Here is a 17500-nt window from a genome sequence, read left to right as displayed (position 1 = left end):
GTGTGTGTGTGTGTGTGTGTGTGTGTGTGTGTGTGTGTGTGTGTGTGTGTGTTTCACAATACAATTCTCTTGGCTCCTGGAAAGGCTGGCCATTGACCTCTTCAGCGCTGGCTTCCTGGGACGTCCCTTGGAGGCTGGTAACTGCCACCCATCTCCAAAACCCTATTCAACTGTCACCCTTTTCTGTGGGCCAGCTCTTCTGTGCTTCACGGGTGGGTGTCCTCATTGCTTGAGACGTATTTTTTGTTCTCATTACTCATTTCAACTGTACAGCAGCCTGCTCATTTAAGAGGTCTCACTAATGAACCAGGGGCATGATCCACAGTTCTGCACTTACCTGAGTAGGCTGCACAGGAGCCGCTTTCTCTCTGCCAGAAAGGGATGGCAAAGAATCGATTGCAGGTTTTAGGGCACCACCTAGAAGGAGAAAAAGTTAATTATGTGGCATTTTATGTTTTCCTGGGACTTTGTATTTCAGGTCCACGGGAGGGAAACAAGATTCTCCCCATCTCGGCTAATGGTCTCAACTATCCTTATTTTGGATGGTTTTTTGCTTCCATGCTTTTGACAAATCCAGTCTGGACAGTACTGCTATCAGGATGTTTGTCCAGAATTCACAGAGGTCAGAAGAACCAAAAGGCTATTCTAAACCCACCGGCAGAACCGCAGGTACTAAATCCCATAATGGAAATACTTTACACCCCAGTTGTAGATTATTTTCTTTGCAATTAGGACTAACAATCTCGTCAAGCATTTACACCTGTTAGCAACAATGACTTTATGCCAAGCTGACTTAGCAAATTAATGTGACAGTATGATTGGTCTTTTATACCACCTGACCAGTAGTGTCCGTATAATTGCCTTTCAACACTCTCATTATTATCTTTCCTCATCTTTACTTCACTCCTATTACTTGGTTGTGCTGTCCTGCCTGTTATCTTAAGTATTCCCAAGACATTAAACTCTGCCAGTTAGTTTTATCAGTTATATTTCTTGTTTTACCTTTGCTTGCATTTGCTGTAAGGAAAGCTACGCTACCGAATGTTTTAAACTGTTATTTTAACCTTTGCTTATGCTTTTTCAGTTGTTTTGTTTATTGAGCAGGTGGAGCTCTCAATAAACCTTAAAAATATTTTACTTGAAAGTTTTGGTTTCTGAATTCTTGTGTGCATCAACAAAATCCCGACCCACGTTTTTGAGAAGTGGCCGTCAGCCTCTTTCTCTACGGTGGGCAAGGACAGAACAGATGGGGAAAGGCGGCATTGCCATTGGTGAAGGACCAACAGTTACCATCTTGACATTCTAGCAGGGCGACACGGTCAAAGACGCCCCTTTCACATCATCTTCACGGCATTTGCGTGCCTCCTTCTGGATTTCCCCCAGTCTACAATCACAGCCCAAATGCATTATTTTGTCTTAATATCAATCTTTGTTGTTAAATTCAAATATCCCACCTTGTAATCCTCTGCCTGCCTGATGTTATATTTTCCAACCTGCTTCCTAACTGACTGAGAAGCTGTTGAACAATTTCTATATTCGACCTTTATTCCCTGTTGGAAAGACCCAGCATAAACAAAAATATTGTAGGTATTATTAATAATAAATACCTAAAAAAATTCTATCAACAGAAATCATTACAGAATATCATATTCATAGATTGGCAAGTCCAGCAATGACGTACTGCCAAATATGGGTAGTTTTAATCTTGACACCTCTGTCAATCTTACCAAGAAAAGCTCCTCTGTGGAAAGTCCCCTGCGTGGTCTCCTCCTGCACCTGAAACAGAAGCAGAGATCCAAGAAAGGGGAGGCGGGTGATCAGGGGCATAACGAGGCAAACTGTAGCCCAGGGCAAAACCTGAGTTGGATGCCCCCCACCCCCCCATGGGCGGCCACTCCACCACGACCAAATTTTTTTTTGCACCCAGACATTGGTGCCTGCAGGGGGTGCATTTTAGACATATCAGCACCAAAATTTCAGCGTATCATCAGGAGACTGTCCTTATGCTACCCCCCAAGATTGGTGAGGTTTGGTTCAAAGAATCCAAAGTTATGGATTCCCAAAGGGGGTGCCCCATCCCCCATTGTTTCCAATGGGAACTAATAATGGGAGATGGGGGCTACAGTTTTGAGGGTCCATAACTTTGGCCCCCCCTGACCCAAACTGCACCAAACTTGGGGGGTATCATCAGGGCAGTCTCCTGATGAGATCCTGAAAGTTTTGAGACTGTGCCCCCCCCCCCCGGCCTGCAACCCCCATTGACAGCAATACAGAAAACTCAATGCAGAACAAAGATTCTTGGGCAAATTTCTGGGATGTTCCTGCAGGGGGCGCATTTTTGGATGTATCAGCACCAAAATTTCAGGGCATCATCTGGAGACTGTCCTGATGGGACCTCCCAAGTTTGGTGCAGTTTGGTTTAGGGTGCCCCGTCCCCCATTCTTTGCTAAGGAGATGGGGGCTACCCTTTTGAGGGTCCATAACTTTGGACCCCCTGAACCAAACCTCACCAAACTTGGGGGGCATAAGGACAGTCTCCGGATGATACGCCGAAATTTTGGTGCCGCTAGCCTAAAAACTGCAATCTCTGCAGGCCAAAAATGGGAAACCACTAAAAATACACCCAAAGGAACCCTGCATTTTGATGCCCCTCACAAGGTGGTGCCCTGGGCAGCTGTCCACCTTGGCCCATGGGCATTACGCCCCTGCAGGTGGGAAAAGGGAGAATAAACAGGTGGTGGGTGGGGTGGGGGGGAATCAGCCATGTGGCTTCCAAGGGTAACCTGAATTACATCCCCAGGACTACACAGAGGAAACCCCCTCACCTGCTGGTCCTGATCCCTGTCCTGCGCCTGGCTCAAGAGGAAGCCTTCCACCAGGGCCACCGCCTGTGAGCTGCTCTCTGTCCCACATTCCCTGACCCAGCTCTGCATCTCCGGGGGCAGGACAGCCAGGAAGCGCTCCAGGACCACCAAGTCCAGCATCTCCTTCCTGCTGCGCCTCTCTGGCTCCAGCCACTGGCAGCCAAGGTGGTGGAGTTGGCTGCACACCTCTCGGGGGCCCTCCGCCTCCCGGTAGGAGAAGTGCCAGAACTGCTGTCCATGCTCGTCTGGAGGGAGGGCGTTCTGGTCTCCTGGGCTCTCCTGAATTCCTGCTTCCCCCAATTCCCTTCTGCTCCCAGCCTTGGGGACATCCGGGCCTCCTCTGGATTCAGAGACAGTCTGGTCTGTCTCCCCCCACATCCTCCTTTCCTCTCCACGGAGTATCCGTCGCCTGACGCCTGTGCCAGATTCAACCTCCTGCAAAGCCAAGAGTGACAGATTTGGAATTAGAGGCTGCACGTGTGTGTCTGGATGCATCTGCCCAGGAAGGAGGTTGAGGCAGCTATAGATTTTTATGGGGAGGGTTCGGGGAGGGTGGGGCCACGCCTCCCCAAGCCCCACCCCCGGCCTCAGTGCTTATAAAAGCAGCTCTCCGAGGTCGGGGACGGCAGAAGGGGGGGAGTCCACCCCCAAACAGCATCACTTTCAATGGTGTTTAAACTAGGGAGCCCAGATTCTCCTTTTAAATCCACCTTAAAGGGAGAATCTTGGGTCCCCAGTTAAAGCAACATTGAAAGTGAAGCTGTTTGGGGGGGGGGATTCTCCCCCACCCTGAAACAGCATCACTTTCAATGTTTAAACTGGGGACCTCAGATTCTCCCTTTAAATCCATGCCAAAGAGGGTGGATTTAAAAGGAGAAACTGGGGAAATTTGGGGAGGTGCCTGCTGTCAGGGATGCAATTGTTAAGCTAGAAGCACCAAAATTTCAGGGTATCTTTAGGAGAGTCTCCTGATGATACCACATAGGTTTGGTGAAGTTTGGTTCAGGGGGTCAACGTTATGGACCTTCAAAGGTGTAGCCCCCATCTTCTATTAGCTCCCATTGGAAACAATGGAGGATGGGGGCACCCTCTTTGGGAATCCATAACTTTGGACTCCCCCAATACAAACCTCACCAAATCTGGGTGGTATCATCAGCAGAGTCTCCCAACAAATCCCTCAAATGTTGGTGCTGCTAGCCCTCTACAGGCCAAAAACGGAAAAAACACTAAAAAATACAAAAAAAAAACACCAACGGGGCGGAGCTTTGGACATGCAATGAGGGGTTTGAACTCGGGAACCCCGCCCCCCTTACCTATGTCAGTGGTGGGATCCAAAAATTTTAGTAACAGGTTCCCATGGTGGTGGGATTCAAACAGTGGCGTAGCGCCAATGGAGCTGGGCGGGGCACGACGGGGCGTGGCCGGGCATTCCGGGGGCGGGGCATTAATAATTTCTCTGTTACTGTAAAAAACGCTTACTATAAAGAAAAGTTCCTAATTTCCAGCTGGTCTCTTTCTGTCCATAATTTAAACTCATTCTAGCAAGTCCTATCGTCTGCTGCCAACAGAAACAACGACTTCTCCTCCAATTGACTGCCTGTCAAATACTTAATACTTTCAAATACTTCATTTTGTTTCTAGAAATCAAAAGAAGGAGACTTTCCTTCAACAAGGAACTTGACCATATTGCTAAAACATGTTTTTAAAGCAGCCCAACGGGGAGAATGATCCCGTTTTCTACCTTCGCTAACCAGCCACAGAGGAGACAACAGGACTTTATGATTTTTGGACCCAATGGGATTTCTAACGGAAAAGCGGACTCAATTAGCAACCCCCTCTCGGCACACACAGATAATGAGTAGCCCACTCTCGGGAACTGGCGGGAGCCTGCTGGATCCCACCTCTGAGTCCTTCGTCCTTGACGAAAGCTGACACTGGACTGCAGAGCGCAAAGTCTTCCGGACGCTGCAGACTCTCCTTGCAAACCTCTCAAGCGCCTCTGGCTGGGATCTTAACGGAGGGCTTTCAGCGTGTTGTGTTTGGATGCACTTTTGCTCTTCCTGTCCGCACCGCCAGGATCCCCCGGGGGGGGGGGGGCGGGGGCGGCAGCACAAGCCTTTCCGAAGCGAGAAACCCCATCTCTTTGCAGAGCCGTCCCAGGGCTTGGGGGCTGCTTTGGGACCCCCCCCCCCCCGGGGAAGGGGGTCCGGCTTCGGAAGGGGCAGAGGATGGGCAGGGGGCCCGCCTTTAGCCAAGGCCGCGGCAGGGAGGGGGCTCAGCGGCAGAGGGCGGTCAGGAAAGGAGACCCTCTGCCGTCGGGGGTCCAGAAGAGGCGACCCCCCCTTCCCCCGCCCGCTTCGTCAGCCCCCCCCAGGTGTCCCGGGAGAGGCCAGGCTGACCGCGGCCCCCGGAGGCCAAGAGCTGGAGGAGCTCTAGGGCAGAGATCGGGGGCCGGGCTCTGGCTGCAACGAGGCGCCCCCTCCGGGGGTGGGGTGGGGGGGGGATATCAGGGTCCTCAAGGGGGGCCCTGCAGTTCCCTCCTCGGCTGCTCACCTGCGCCTCGGCCGGCCGCTGCTCCTTGGTCGAGGCCCCTCTGGACTCCTTCCCCTTCAGCCTTCCTCGGTCCCTCCTCCTCCTCCTCCTCCTCCACCGAAGCTGCGTCCGTTTCCTCTCGCGGCGGTTTCCCTGCCAGAAAGGGCAGCAGGACTTGAACTCGTTTCGCCTCCCTGTGATACGAACCCTGCTGCTGCCCGTGGAAATCAGCCACAGTCCAGACAAGAACCAGCGGTCGGGTGGTTTACTCGAAAAGGCTCAGCTGACTAATACAAGCTGCTACTTACTTGGGTCCAGAACGAGGAACTCAAAGGCAGGCACAGAGGAGTGTTATAGTGGCCGGTGGCAGGAAACAGCGAGCTCATGGTTTGCCCAATAACCTCTCGCCGTTACTCTCTCCAGCCTTCCCTTTTCTAACTTTGGCAAAGCAGTTTCATGCACGGAGCCCATCAGCGGTTAGTAACATAAGTTCTGCACAGCATCAAACTTAATAGTAGTTGTTTATCAGAAGAAGGGGCTTTCCACCAGCAGCTGAAAACCAACTTCCTGTGGTTTGTCTCGCTGCTGCTGGTGTAACCTCCGCTTGTGGGTTCTGTGGGGCAGAACTTGGAATGAGTTTGCAACAACAATTTTTTAAAAACAAAATGGTTTACTTTCTTAACATATAACATCAACATTTAACATCACACTTCAAGGTCCTGTTCAGGTTTGCATTTTCAAGTCCTTCTAGTTACAGTCTTCTGATACTGCCAAGTCCAATTCTTCTTTGCAAGTGGGTTGGCTCCTGAAGACTCCAAGGGCTGGGTGAACAGGTTGCAACATGGTGAAGATTTCCAGGAGAACTCTCACCCATTACAAACATTAAAAAACCCTTAACAAGGTGTTCAGGACTTATATACAAATCAAGGTCCGAGTCTGGTAGCCTTGTCTCCTCCAAACTACATGAGGTCTGCTGCAGCCTCTTGCTGCTTTGAGTCTCCACCCCTTACTGGGTCAGCCCACTCTGAGCATGGGGGTTACACTGGGACATAAGAGCAACACACATTTCTTTGAAGGAGCTTGGCGGTTTTGGGTGACATTTGCACCTGGCAGCTAAACACAGGATGCATCTCGCTTCTCTCTCTCAAGCGAATCACTTTGCAGTGAAGCTACCTTTTCCGGAGGTGGCTGGCCAGCCACGTCAGAGGCTCTAAGCATCTAATGTCTGTAGGTTAGGCAAAGGCAAGAAGAAGAAGAAGAAGGAGGAGGAGGAGGAGGAGGAGGAGGAGTTTGGATTTATATTCCCCCTTTCTCTCCTGTAGGAGACTCAAAGGGGCTGACAATCTCCTTGCCCTTCCCCCCTCACAACAAACACCCTGTCAGGTGGGTGGGGCTGAGAGAGCTCCAAAAAGCTGTGACTAGCCCAAGGTCACCCAGCTGGCGTGTATGGGAGTGTACAGGCTAATCTGAATCCCCCAGATAAGCCTCCACAGCTCAGGCGGCCGAGCTGGGAATCAAACCCGGTTCCTCCAGATTAGATGCACGAGCTCTTAACCTCCTGCGCCACTGCTGCTCCTGACTGTCTGTCTCTGAGGCCACCTTTACACCTGAGGCTGCGAGGAGGGGCCCCACGCTTCGCAAGAGCAGCCAAGAGGGATGCAAAGGGGCTCGGCACATGTGGGGAAAAGGCCTCCTCCTCCTCCTTCCTCTTCCTCTTCTTCTTCTTCCCTGGAGGACCTCCTGACCAGGCTCACTGGCTCGAGGCATGCATTCTCTGAGCATGGGCTGCGCTGCCTTCTGCCAAGAGGAGAGCTGGGGGTGAGGAGGGTCAGTTATAAGATCTGTGGCCACCGCACAGGCACCTCATTGGATGCAAACATTTTTTTTCAAACAGTGTGGCATGGGGGGGGGGGCGGACTTTGGAGGCTCTGGGCTGTCAGTCTCTGTTTTCTGCAGAGGGCGGGGGGGGGCCCTCACTCAAAACGTCTTGGAAAGAGAGATTCTGTTTTGCACTCTGTCTTCTACAGAAGGATGTGGAAAGGCTAGGGGCAGGGGTGAGCTATTTTTAGCTTCTTGCAGGAAACGCGGCCGTCAGAGATTGTTTCCCCATCCCAACGGCAGAGCGCTCTGAGGAACGGGGGTGGGGGTGGGGGGATTCTGTGGGGGTGCTTTGTGTGAGAATGGATGGAACAGGCTTCTCTCTGCTGCTGGGGATGGGGTATTCTCCTGTGTATTTTGGAAACGCCTGCATGGGTAGGTGAGGGTTAATTTTGAGGGGAGATCTTTTTGCAGAGTTTTGGGAATGCACATTCATTTCAGCTAGCGATTTTGGGCAAGGGGATGCTTTTCAAAGGAGCAAACGCGCACAGTTTTGGGAGCGAAAGAGATAAATTACTAGCAATCGAGACCTTTGCGTATGCATCTCTTAACAGAATGCAAAACCACGTGGAGAAATACCCCCACCCTAGAAACCACCACAGTATTTTATCAATCGGACTGCCTGGATTTAAAACACGGGGGTAGGTGGGTGGGAGAAGGCTTATGGAGGTTTTGTGTGTGGCAGGAGAAACAGTCGTCTGTCTCAGGCCCCTTCCGCACACGCAAAATAATGCGTTTCCAAACCACTTTCACAACTGTTTGCAAGTGGATTTTGCTATTCCGCACAGCTTCAAAGAGCACTGAAAGCAGTTTGAAAGTGCATTATTCTGCACGTGCGGAATGAGCCTCAGAGTGCGTGAGCTGCTAGGGGATTTAAAAGGGGGAGAGTGTTTTAGAAGGGTGGGGGCTTGCTTATGCACTGTGTGTTCTCCGGAGGGTGAGTGCTCTCTGCTTCTTAAAACCTTTTAAAAACTGTGGAGGTTTTAAACACAGGAGAAACTCCTCTCAAGCACTACGTTCACTGTTATTTTACAACACCGTTAGAGTGGTTCTCAACCTTCCTAATGCCGTGACCCTTTAATACAGTTCCTCATGTTGTAGTGACCCCCAACCCTAACATTTATCCATTTTACAGATGGAGAACACTGATGCAGAGAATCCTGTGAAAGGGCCGTTCGACCCCCAAAGGGAGGCTTGGGGACAGCATCTCTTCGCAAAACAGGAAACTAGCGTTTTGCTCTCTGATCCATGCTAGAGGGCACCCGGCACGCCCGCCTACAAACTGCACCCTCTCATTAAACGCACACACAAGAAGCACAAACCAATCAACAATTTCGATGCACGTGGCCATCCCAAACACAATCAACCAAACTACCATTTGTAAAAATCATTTTATATCATTTCATTAACGTTTTATTTGGAGCCCCACGCACACAGCCTAAACCGGAAGTCCCGCCCACCGGACATTCGCCTCAGCCCAAAGCTGTCGAATCGGGTGAGGAAGAAAGCTGCAGCCATTCTCTGCTAAAAACTTTGGTCCAGAAGCAAAGGCTTCTGGGTAGCGTTTCTTATTCTTGAATTATGCTGCCCCTGTCAGAGCACGGTCTGATCAGCAAAATCTAAATGACAGTTGCCACATGATACAGCCTCATTCTGGGCTTGATTGGAGGAGAACTGTGATAGGTCGGTGAACTGTATATGAGGCAGCACTGTGCTTTGCTTCGAGAGACACTTGTCTTCGCACTGCCTGGCGAAGGACTTTGTCTGAGAGAGCAACATTTCTGTGAACTGAATAAAAGTAGGACCGCTTCTGTGGAGCTGAATTGCTGTGTGCGTCTCAGTTCCTGCTGCGTTCCAGTGTGTGTTGCGCAACTCTGCTGTCTGGGGATTGAATCCCCACTTCAGTACCACACCCCTCAACAGCCTCATCCTGCCTTCCTTAGTAGGACAGCAAATGTGAGGAAGGGACCGGGGATGCTGCATATTCTCTCCAAAGCAGTTGGGGGCGATGGTCAGACTCCGGTCCAAAATAAAGAGACTGTAGCTGCAAGCTGTAGATTTCATTCGGAGTACCAAAGAGTAACAATCTATAGACTCTTCTGAAAACCGCATATCGAGCAGGAGCTTAAATTGCCAGTGTCCCCCTCAGTGGCGTAGTGTCCATGGGGCAATGGGGGCACCTGCCCAGGGCTCAGGAATTTTGAGGCCATGCTCCTGCGTTTTTATTTTTTGGTGTTTTTTCACATTTTGGACTGCAGGGGGCATTTTAGAGATATAGGCACCAAAACTTCAGGGTATCATAAGGAGACTGTCCTGATTATGCCTCCCAGGTTTGGTGCAGTTTGGTTCAGGGGATCCAAAGTTATGGACCCACAAACGGGTTGCCCCATCCCCCATTGTTTCCAATGTGAGCTAAGGAGATGGGGGCTGAACCTTTGAGGGTCCATAACTTTGTCCCCCCTGAACCAAGCTTCACCAAACTTGGGGGGTGTCATCAGGACAGTCTCCTGATGATACCCTGAAATTTTAGTGTCACTAGCTTAACAATTGCACCCCTGACAGGCACCCCCAGAAATTTGCCCAGGAATCTTACTTCTGCATTGATTTTTTTCCATTGATGTCAATGGGGAATTTCTGGTGCAGCCTATGGGGTGTACATTTCTAAAGGCACAGTCACAGAACTTTCAGGGTATCTTCAGGAGACTGTCCTGATGACATCCCCCATGTTTGGTAAAGTTTGGTTCAGGGGAGCTAAAGTTATGGACCCTCAAAGGGGCAGCCTCTATCTTCTATTAGCCCCCATTGGAAACAATGGGGGATGGGGCACCCCTTTTGGGAGTCCATTAACTTTGGCCCCCCTGAACCAAACTTCGCCAAACTTGGGGGGTGTCATCATTTAAAATGCTGTTTTTTTGGAACCCAGAAGGCTTCATGTGCTGGAGCAATAATACCCTGAAATTTTGGTGCCAATATCTCTAAAAATACGCCCCCTGCAGGCCAAAATGCGAAAAAACACCAAAAAATAAAAACGCATCCAAGAATCTCGGCTGTTACCGCAAGTTCGGATCACGCAGAGTTCGGAGGGGGCGGGCTCGGGCCCTTGGCCCTCCAAGCGCCTCCGAACCGGCTTAGCTCGGCCTGATCCATGAATTGGGCCGAGCAGAGCCAAGCTGCCAAGCCTTGCTGCCTGTACTCTGCCTCTGTCAGCCCTGCTGCGTCCTCGGATGGATCTTTGTGGGCTGGCAGGACTAGCAGTCGGGGGTGCACGCGCACCTGGCCGCCCCCCCGCCCCCCCACCACATCTCATGCCCTTTCGCTGGTAAGGGGAGCGCCTAAGTTCAGCCGGCAGGGAGGGAGGAAGCCACAAGCCACCAGGGGAGGAGGATGGGGGAGCTCCGCCTCCTTCCAAGATAGCTCCAAGGGGCACTGACTAAAAGTTTAATATCTAAATATCTAAACAAAAGCAGATATGAAGGCAGGAAGCCAGCAGGGGGATGGGGGCTTTCCAGTGTTTTGCACTGAGTGTCACATGTGCGACTATCTACCACTAGGACAGAAGTTGTGGGTGTGCCTTCGCTGCAATGGACTCCTGGCACTCAGGAAACTTGTGCGTTCTCCTGAAGCCAAGGTGGCAGACCTGGAGAAGCTGAGAGAGGCAGAGAGGGCAACAAACAAGGCTTTCAGGGACCTAGCAGCCGGGTCCCACTCCCAAGGTGACATCTCTTCAGATGTCATGGAGAAAGAGAGTCTGGGTGACAGAGGGTGCCAGTCTGAGGTGGGGGAAGATGTTCCCTTAGATGGGACCCCTTCCTTAGCTAGTGGTCAGATATCCTCTCGCACTGAGGATACCCCTCGGGGAGGTGGGGGGCTCCTTGTAGTGGGTGATTCGATCATCAGGAATATAGAGAGTTGGGTTTGTGACAGGCGTGATGACCGCATGGTGACTTGCCTGCCTGGTGCGAAGGTTGCGGATGTCACGCTACGTCTAGATAGGCTGTTAGACAGTGCTGGGGTGGAGTCAGCAGTTGTGGTCCACATTGGTACCAATGACATTGGGAAATGTAGCCGGGAGGTTCTGGAAGCTAAATTTAGGCTGCTAGGAAAAGGTTAAAATCCAGGACCCCCAAGGTGGCATTCTCTGAAATGCTACCTGTTCCACGCCAAGCAGGGTGAGCTAGGCAAGCGGCGCGACAGGGTGGCAATGCGTGTATGAGAAGGGGTTGCAAGGCAGAGTGTTTCAGATTTGTCAGGAACTGGGGAACCTTTGGGATAAGGCAGGCCTGTACAAAAGGGACGGGCTTCATCTTAACCAAAGAGGAACCAGGCTGCTGGCGCTCAACGTTAAAAAAAAGGTGGCAGAACAGCTTTTAAACTGATCCCTGGGGAAGCGACAGGAGCTGAGGTGACTTCGGTTCGAATACAGAGTCCATGGGGATGCAGAGACAGAGAAGGAGGTTATTTTAAATCAACCACATACAAGTGAGGAACATAGCAATGTGATAAGTGATAGTGTCTACAAAAGGCTAGAGGGCAAAACACATAAATCCCAGGTTAGGGACAGAGACAGAGTATACAAGTGTCTCTATGCTAATAGTAGAAGCATTCGACCTAAAATGGGGAGCTGGAGTACAGAGTTTTGAAGGAGGACATTGATATAGTGGGCATTACAGAGACATGGTGGAATGAGGAGAACCAGTGGGATGCTGTTATCCCAGGTTACAGGCTCTACAGGAAGGATAGGACAGGGCGTATTGGGGGTGGGGTGGCCCTCTACATCAAAGAGAGCATAGTGTCACATAAAATAGACAAATGCAGGGAGCTGATTCCTCTACAGAAGCAACTGTGGATATCAATACCACCAGGGGTCCAGCATAGTTTAACATTAGGAATATATTATCGTCCCCCTGACCCAAAGCGCACAAGAGGATTCTGGAGATGGAAAAAAAAGAAATTAGAAAGGCGCTTCAACAAAAGCAAAAATGTCATAAAATTGGTAATGGAAGCGCATTTTTAACTATCCCCATATAAACTGCCGAAAAAATGCATGTTCAGGTCATAGTAAGGGAGAGAACATTCCTGGATATGCTAAATGACTGTGGCTTAGGAGCAGATGGTTTGTAGAACCAACCAGGGAGAGATGTGATCCTAGATCTAATTCACTATGTGGGACCCAGGGACCTAGTGCAGGAAGTCAGTGTTGTTGAGCCGATAGGGGAATCAGCGACCACAATGCTGTCAGATTCAGTATCTCTGCATGTGAACAAGTGACAACTACTAATGTAGTTACATTTGCTCTTCAGAAAGGGAAATTTCTCAGAGATGAGGGGATAGTGCGCTAGGAAGCTGAAAGGAGAAAATCAAGAGAGTCAAAAAATGTCCAAGATGCTTGGAGGTTATTACATTAAAAACACAGTCTTAAAAGCTCAGCTGGAATAAAGTGTTCCACAGGTTAGGAAAGGCAGCGCCCAGTCCAAAAAAGAAAGCCAGCGCCACCATGGTTAACAAAGGACGCTGAGGAAATTATTAGGGGAAAAAAAAGATGTCTTTTAGAAAATGGAAGTCCAACCTTAACTGATAAAAGAATGTACCAGAGAGAACACAACATGGTGGCAAAAGAGGAAGCCAAAGTTAGCTGTAAGGGAGGCAAAAAAAGGATTATGAGGAACGCATGGCTGTGAAAACATCAAAACCAGCAACAAACAAAGGTTCTTCAAAGTACATCAAAAGCAGGAAGCCAGCGCAAGGGAAGCTGGTAGGGCCCGCTAGGATGACAAAGGAACAAAGGTGTGTGCTAAAAGATGACAGAGGAGATTGCAGAAAAGCTGAGATGAATTCCTTTTTGCATCTGTCTTCACCCAAGAGGGAGGTGAGGAAAATTCCTGCACCTGAACCAAGCTTCTTAGGAGTGGGCTAACCGAGGAACTAGCTTAAGATAGTGGTAGATTGCAAGGAAGAAGAAGTTCTGGCAGCCATTGATAAACTAAATGCTACCTCAAATCCCCTGGCCCAGATTGCATTCACCCAAGAGTTCTTAAAGAGCCTCAAGCATGAGAAATTGCTGATGTTCTCAATTTCCTTTTAATATGCAACTTATCCTTGAAATCAGAGCTCCATCCCTGAAGACTGGAAGATGGCCAATGTCACACCAATCTTTAAGAAAGGATCTGGGGGGGACCCGGAAATTACAGGCCAGTCAGTTTGGACATCTGTTCCTGGTAGAATTAAGTAGAATCTGTCATTAAAGAATAAAAATTATAAAACATGTACAAAAAAAGCAAGACCTGCTGAGAAAGAGTCAGCATGGCTTTTGCAGAAGGCAAATCCTGTCTTACAAACTTACTTCAGAGTTCTTTGAGGATGTAAATAGGCATGTGGATATAGGGGGGGGGAACCAGTGGACATTGTCTACTTGGATTTCCAAAAGGCTTTTGACAAAGTTCCTCACTCAGAGACTATTGAGAAAACTCAGCAAATGAAGGAATAAGAGAGGGAAGTCCTCCTATGGATTAAAAACTGGTTTCGAGAAACAGGAAGCAAAGAGTGGGTGTAAATGGGAAATTCTCACAATGGAGAGATGTGGGGAGTGGTGTCCCCCAAGGATCCAGAGTAGATTGGGGACCAGCGTGCTCTTTAACCTATTCATAAAATGACCTGGAAGTAGGGGTGGGAGTAAGCGTGCAGTGGCCAAGTTTGCAGATGATACCAAATTATGTAGGGTGGTGAGAACCACAAAGGATTGGCGCAGAGGAGCTCCAAGTGGACCTTTGATAAATTAGGTGAGTGGGCTTAAGAAATGGCAAATGCAGTTCAATGTAGCAAAATGCAAAGTGATGCACACATGAGGGGCAAAAAATCCAAACTTCACATTAACATCGCTTACAGGGGTCAGTGCTATCAGTCACAGACCAGGAAAGGGATTTGGGCCGCCTTAGTTGATAGTTCCATGGGAATGTCAACTCAATGTATGGCAGCTGTGAAAAAGGCAAACTCCCTATGCTGGGAATAATTAGGAAAAGGAATTGATAATAAAACTGCAAAGATTGTCATGCCCTTATATAAGCAGCACGTAGTGCGACCGCGACTTGGAGTACTGTGTTCAGTCTCTGGTCACCACATCTCCAAAAGGATATTGAAAGAGATAAGAAAAGAAGTGCAGAGAAGGGCAACCTTGTGAGGATGATTGAGGGACTGGAGCACCTTCCTTATGAGGAGAAAAGGCTGCAGCGCTTTGGGACTCCTTTTTTAGTTTGGAGAGAGGAGAGGCGTGCCTGAGGGGGGATATGATTGAAGTCTATAAAAATTATGCATGGGGTAGAAAATGTTGACAGGGAGAAATTTTTCTCTCTTTCTCACAATACTAGAACCAGGGGCATCCATTGAAAAATGCTGGGGGGGAAGAATTACAGGATCTCAATAAAAAGGAAAACACTTCTTCACGCAACGTGTTATTGGTGTTTGGAATATGCTGCCCCAGGAGGTGGTGATGGCCACTCACCTGGATAGCTTTAAAAGGGGCTTGGACAGATTTATGGAGGAGAAGTTGATTTATGGCTCCCAATCTTGATCCTCTTTGATCTGAGATTGCAAATGCCTTAACAGAACCAGGTGTGATTCAGGAGCAACAGCACGCCCAGAAGGCCATTGCTTTCACATCCTACATGTGAACTCCCAAAGGCACCTGGTGGGCCACTGCGAGTAGCAGAGAGCTGGACTAGATGGACTCTGGTCTGATCCAGCTGGCTTGTTCTTATGTTCCGCCACCCATGGGGGGGCATGCTCCAGTTTTCCTCCTTACGCCCCTGGTCCCCCTCCCGCCCAGCTGCTCTCTCCCGTTCCCAAAGCAATCAAAGCGAAGGGAATAAGATGTTTCACACTTAGAAGGATGGGGGCTAAGCCAGGCCCTGAGGCCGACTGGCCCAGAAGAGAGATTGCTGACACGGGAATGCGAATCAGCATCCCTCGCTTGACTCCCCCCCAATGACCAGAGGATGCCATCCTGACAGCAATGACTTGTGGGCAACCTCAAAGAACTGTCACCCCTCCCCCCAAAAAAGTGTCAGGGGAGCCAAACCTTCTGATGTTGAAAGCCAGGGAGGGGGCTGAAACAATTACTTTGGGGAGCCCTGCAGGGGGACGGAGAGGCAGAACTCCTCACAGGGATGTTGGAGAGCAAGGAGGAGGAGGGATGGGCCCCAAATCCCAGCCCCCGAAGCCCCACACAATCAGGGGCTGCCGGTTTGCCAGGACTCCAAGTCTGCTGAACATCAGAGGCTGCCTTTGACTCGCAGCCAGTTTTGGAGGAGAACTCTGCGCATGGCTACGGAGGCCCAGGTTCAGGGGGCCCCTATGCGTTCCTCTACGGCAGGGGTCCCCAAACTACGGCCCGGGGGCCAAATGTGGCCCCCTGAAGGCATTTATCCGGCCCGCCAGGCATGGCGGCGATGGCTCCATTCATGTGCGGTGGGGGCCCGAGGGAGAGGAGGAACCGGCCCCAACGGCCGCTGATTGCAGTTACATGATGGCACCCCAAATCTCCCATGAATTTTCTCTTTGACCCAGAGTTGGAAATCCTTACCTGTGGCAACGCTTCTGCTCCGCCCTTCCCTCTCAGCTACTCCATGTGTTGCTCTCCAGGCTTTCTGTTCATACCTCCCACTCCCATTGGCATCAGCCAGGCTGGCTAAGCTCGCTCGCTGGCTGCTAGGAGTGAAAGAACCCAGGAAGATACCTGATCCTGGGTTAGGATGGGAATGCTTCATTGGGAAGAGTTCTGCTTTTTTTTTTTTTTACAGGGGAAGGTATTCCACAGCCTCCCCAACAATATTTGGAGCCCACCCTATACTCTGGATTACATACTTTGGTCACTGTTCTAAAATAGACCATGACAGAAAAGGCTGAAAAGGTGGAAATCAAACATTTTACAATCATTTTGTGCATAGGAATTTGTTCATAGTTTTTTTTAGTCCGGCCCTCCAACAGTCTGAGGGACAGTGACTGGCCCCCTGTTTAAAAAGTTTGGGGACCCCTGCTCTACGGCTAACAAGGCTCAGGGAGAACCCTTCTTTAACCTGCGGAGGCTCCTCAGAGGCCCTGGTCAGTGACGGCCACAGATCTTCTAACCGACCCCACCCCCACCCCCACCCCCAGGAAAGTGGCAACTTGGGTGCTCGTGGACACCTTCCCAAAACAGGCCTGGAGCAACTCCCCACATTGCAAAAGCCAGCTAAGTTGCTTGTGAGTCATATTTGGAGGTGGCATCAACGCCAAGCAAAAGGATTTCTGAGAGAGGAGCCCCATTGGTGCTCATTTTTGGTCATGCTTTTCAGAACTGTTCGATGTAAAGCAAGGATTAAGCTCTGCCCACTCTCCTGACACTGACGGCCGATTGGAGGGGGTGAACCAGGTGCTTCCACAGTACCTGAGGTGTTCTACTGACCTTCTACTGTCTGCTGAATATGCCTGCAGTGATGCTGGGCACCAGAGTACTGGACGACAGCCCCCCCCCCCCTTCAAGGTAGTCTATGATCCAAATTGTTTGAGGGGAAGAGGGAGGTTCCAAAGGACTGGCAGGACTAGTTAGGGAACATTCATGTTATGACCTGCGCAGAGCCCTCCAGGGATAGGGTAAAAATCCAAACAAATGAATGAATAAATAAACTCGCAGAAGGCTTGGCCCCGTCCCTGCAAGCTTCTGGTTCAGGCTATAGAAGCACCCAGGTGACAAGAAGTGCAAGAATGTATATTTTGAGGTGGGGGATTTGACTGACACCTCAACCAGGAACCTGCGTTTCGTGCAGCCCATCTGCAAGTTGGGCCAACATTGTTGAGGGCCCTTCCAAGTGGTCTGTGTTATTATAAATGAAGCGACTGTGGAGACTGAGTTGCCCAAGACTTAAAATATCTGTGCACCCCAAGTTTCATTCCAGCCTCCTGAAAAAGGCGCCTCCAGCTGACGTGTGGCACCCGCCACGAGTGGATGTGCCTCCAACTCCCCTTTTTATTGGTCAGCAGGAGCAGTATCCAGTTGCTCAGAAGTGTTTCCTTGAAGGGGAGAACAGAAGGGTTAATGCCTCAGATGTTTGGACACTTTCACTACTAATGTCCTCAGCACCTGGTTGGGGGGGGGGGCAAAAACAACGTTCAGGGGAGCAGAATGTCATGATCTGGCCTTGTTCCACCCAATGGTCACATCTCCTGGCCAGGAGGTGAGGTCCCTGATCTGGAAC

General features: G+C 50.1%; 1 protein-coding gene across 14 annotated transcripts in view; it reads right to left on the bottom strand.

Moving 5' to 3' along the window:
* Window positions 1-17500, bottom strand: part of LOC125430585 (zinc finger protein 420-like) — a 43554-nt gene that overhangs the window by 7450 nt on the left and 18604 nt on the right. For 6 of the 14 annotated variants that reach the window (XM_048492588.1, XM_048492572.1, XM_048492576.1 and 3 more), the window contains exons 1-5: window positions 5705-5859; window positions 5418-5549; window positions 2826-3299; window positions 1728-1776; window positions 338-417 (exon numbers count right to left, since the gene is read on the bottom strand). In XM_048492588.1, coding sequence (XP_048348545.1) covers window positions 338-417; window positions 1728-1776; window positions 2826-3299; window positions 5418-5549; window positions 5705-5782 — 813 coding nt within the window. In that variant the 5' untranslated portion in view covers window positions 5783-5859. Of the gene's footprint in view, window positions 1-337; window positions 418-1727; window positions 1777-2825; window positions 3300-5417; window positions 5550-5704; window positions 5861-17500 lie in introns of those variants that run through there. The other 8 variants (XM_048492578.1, XM_048492581.1, XM_048492579.1 and 5 more) reach the window with 4 other exon arrangements.

Source organism: Sphaerodactylus townsendi, linkage group LG04, assembly GCF_021028975.2.
Source record: "Sphaerodactylus townsendi isolate TG3544 linkage group LG04, MPM_Stown_v2.3, whole genome shotgun sequence".
Lineage (NCBI taxonomy): Eukaryota > Metazoa > Chordata > Lepidosauria > Squamata > Sphaerodactylidae > Sphaerodactylus > Sphaerodactylus townsendi.
This window is presented reverse-complemented; position numbering and strand designations above follow the sequence as displayed.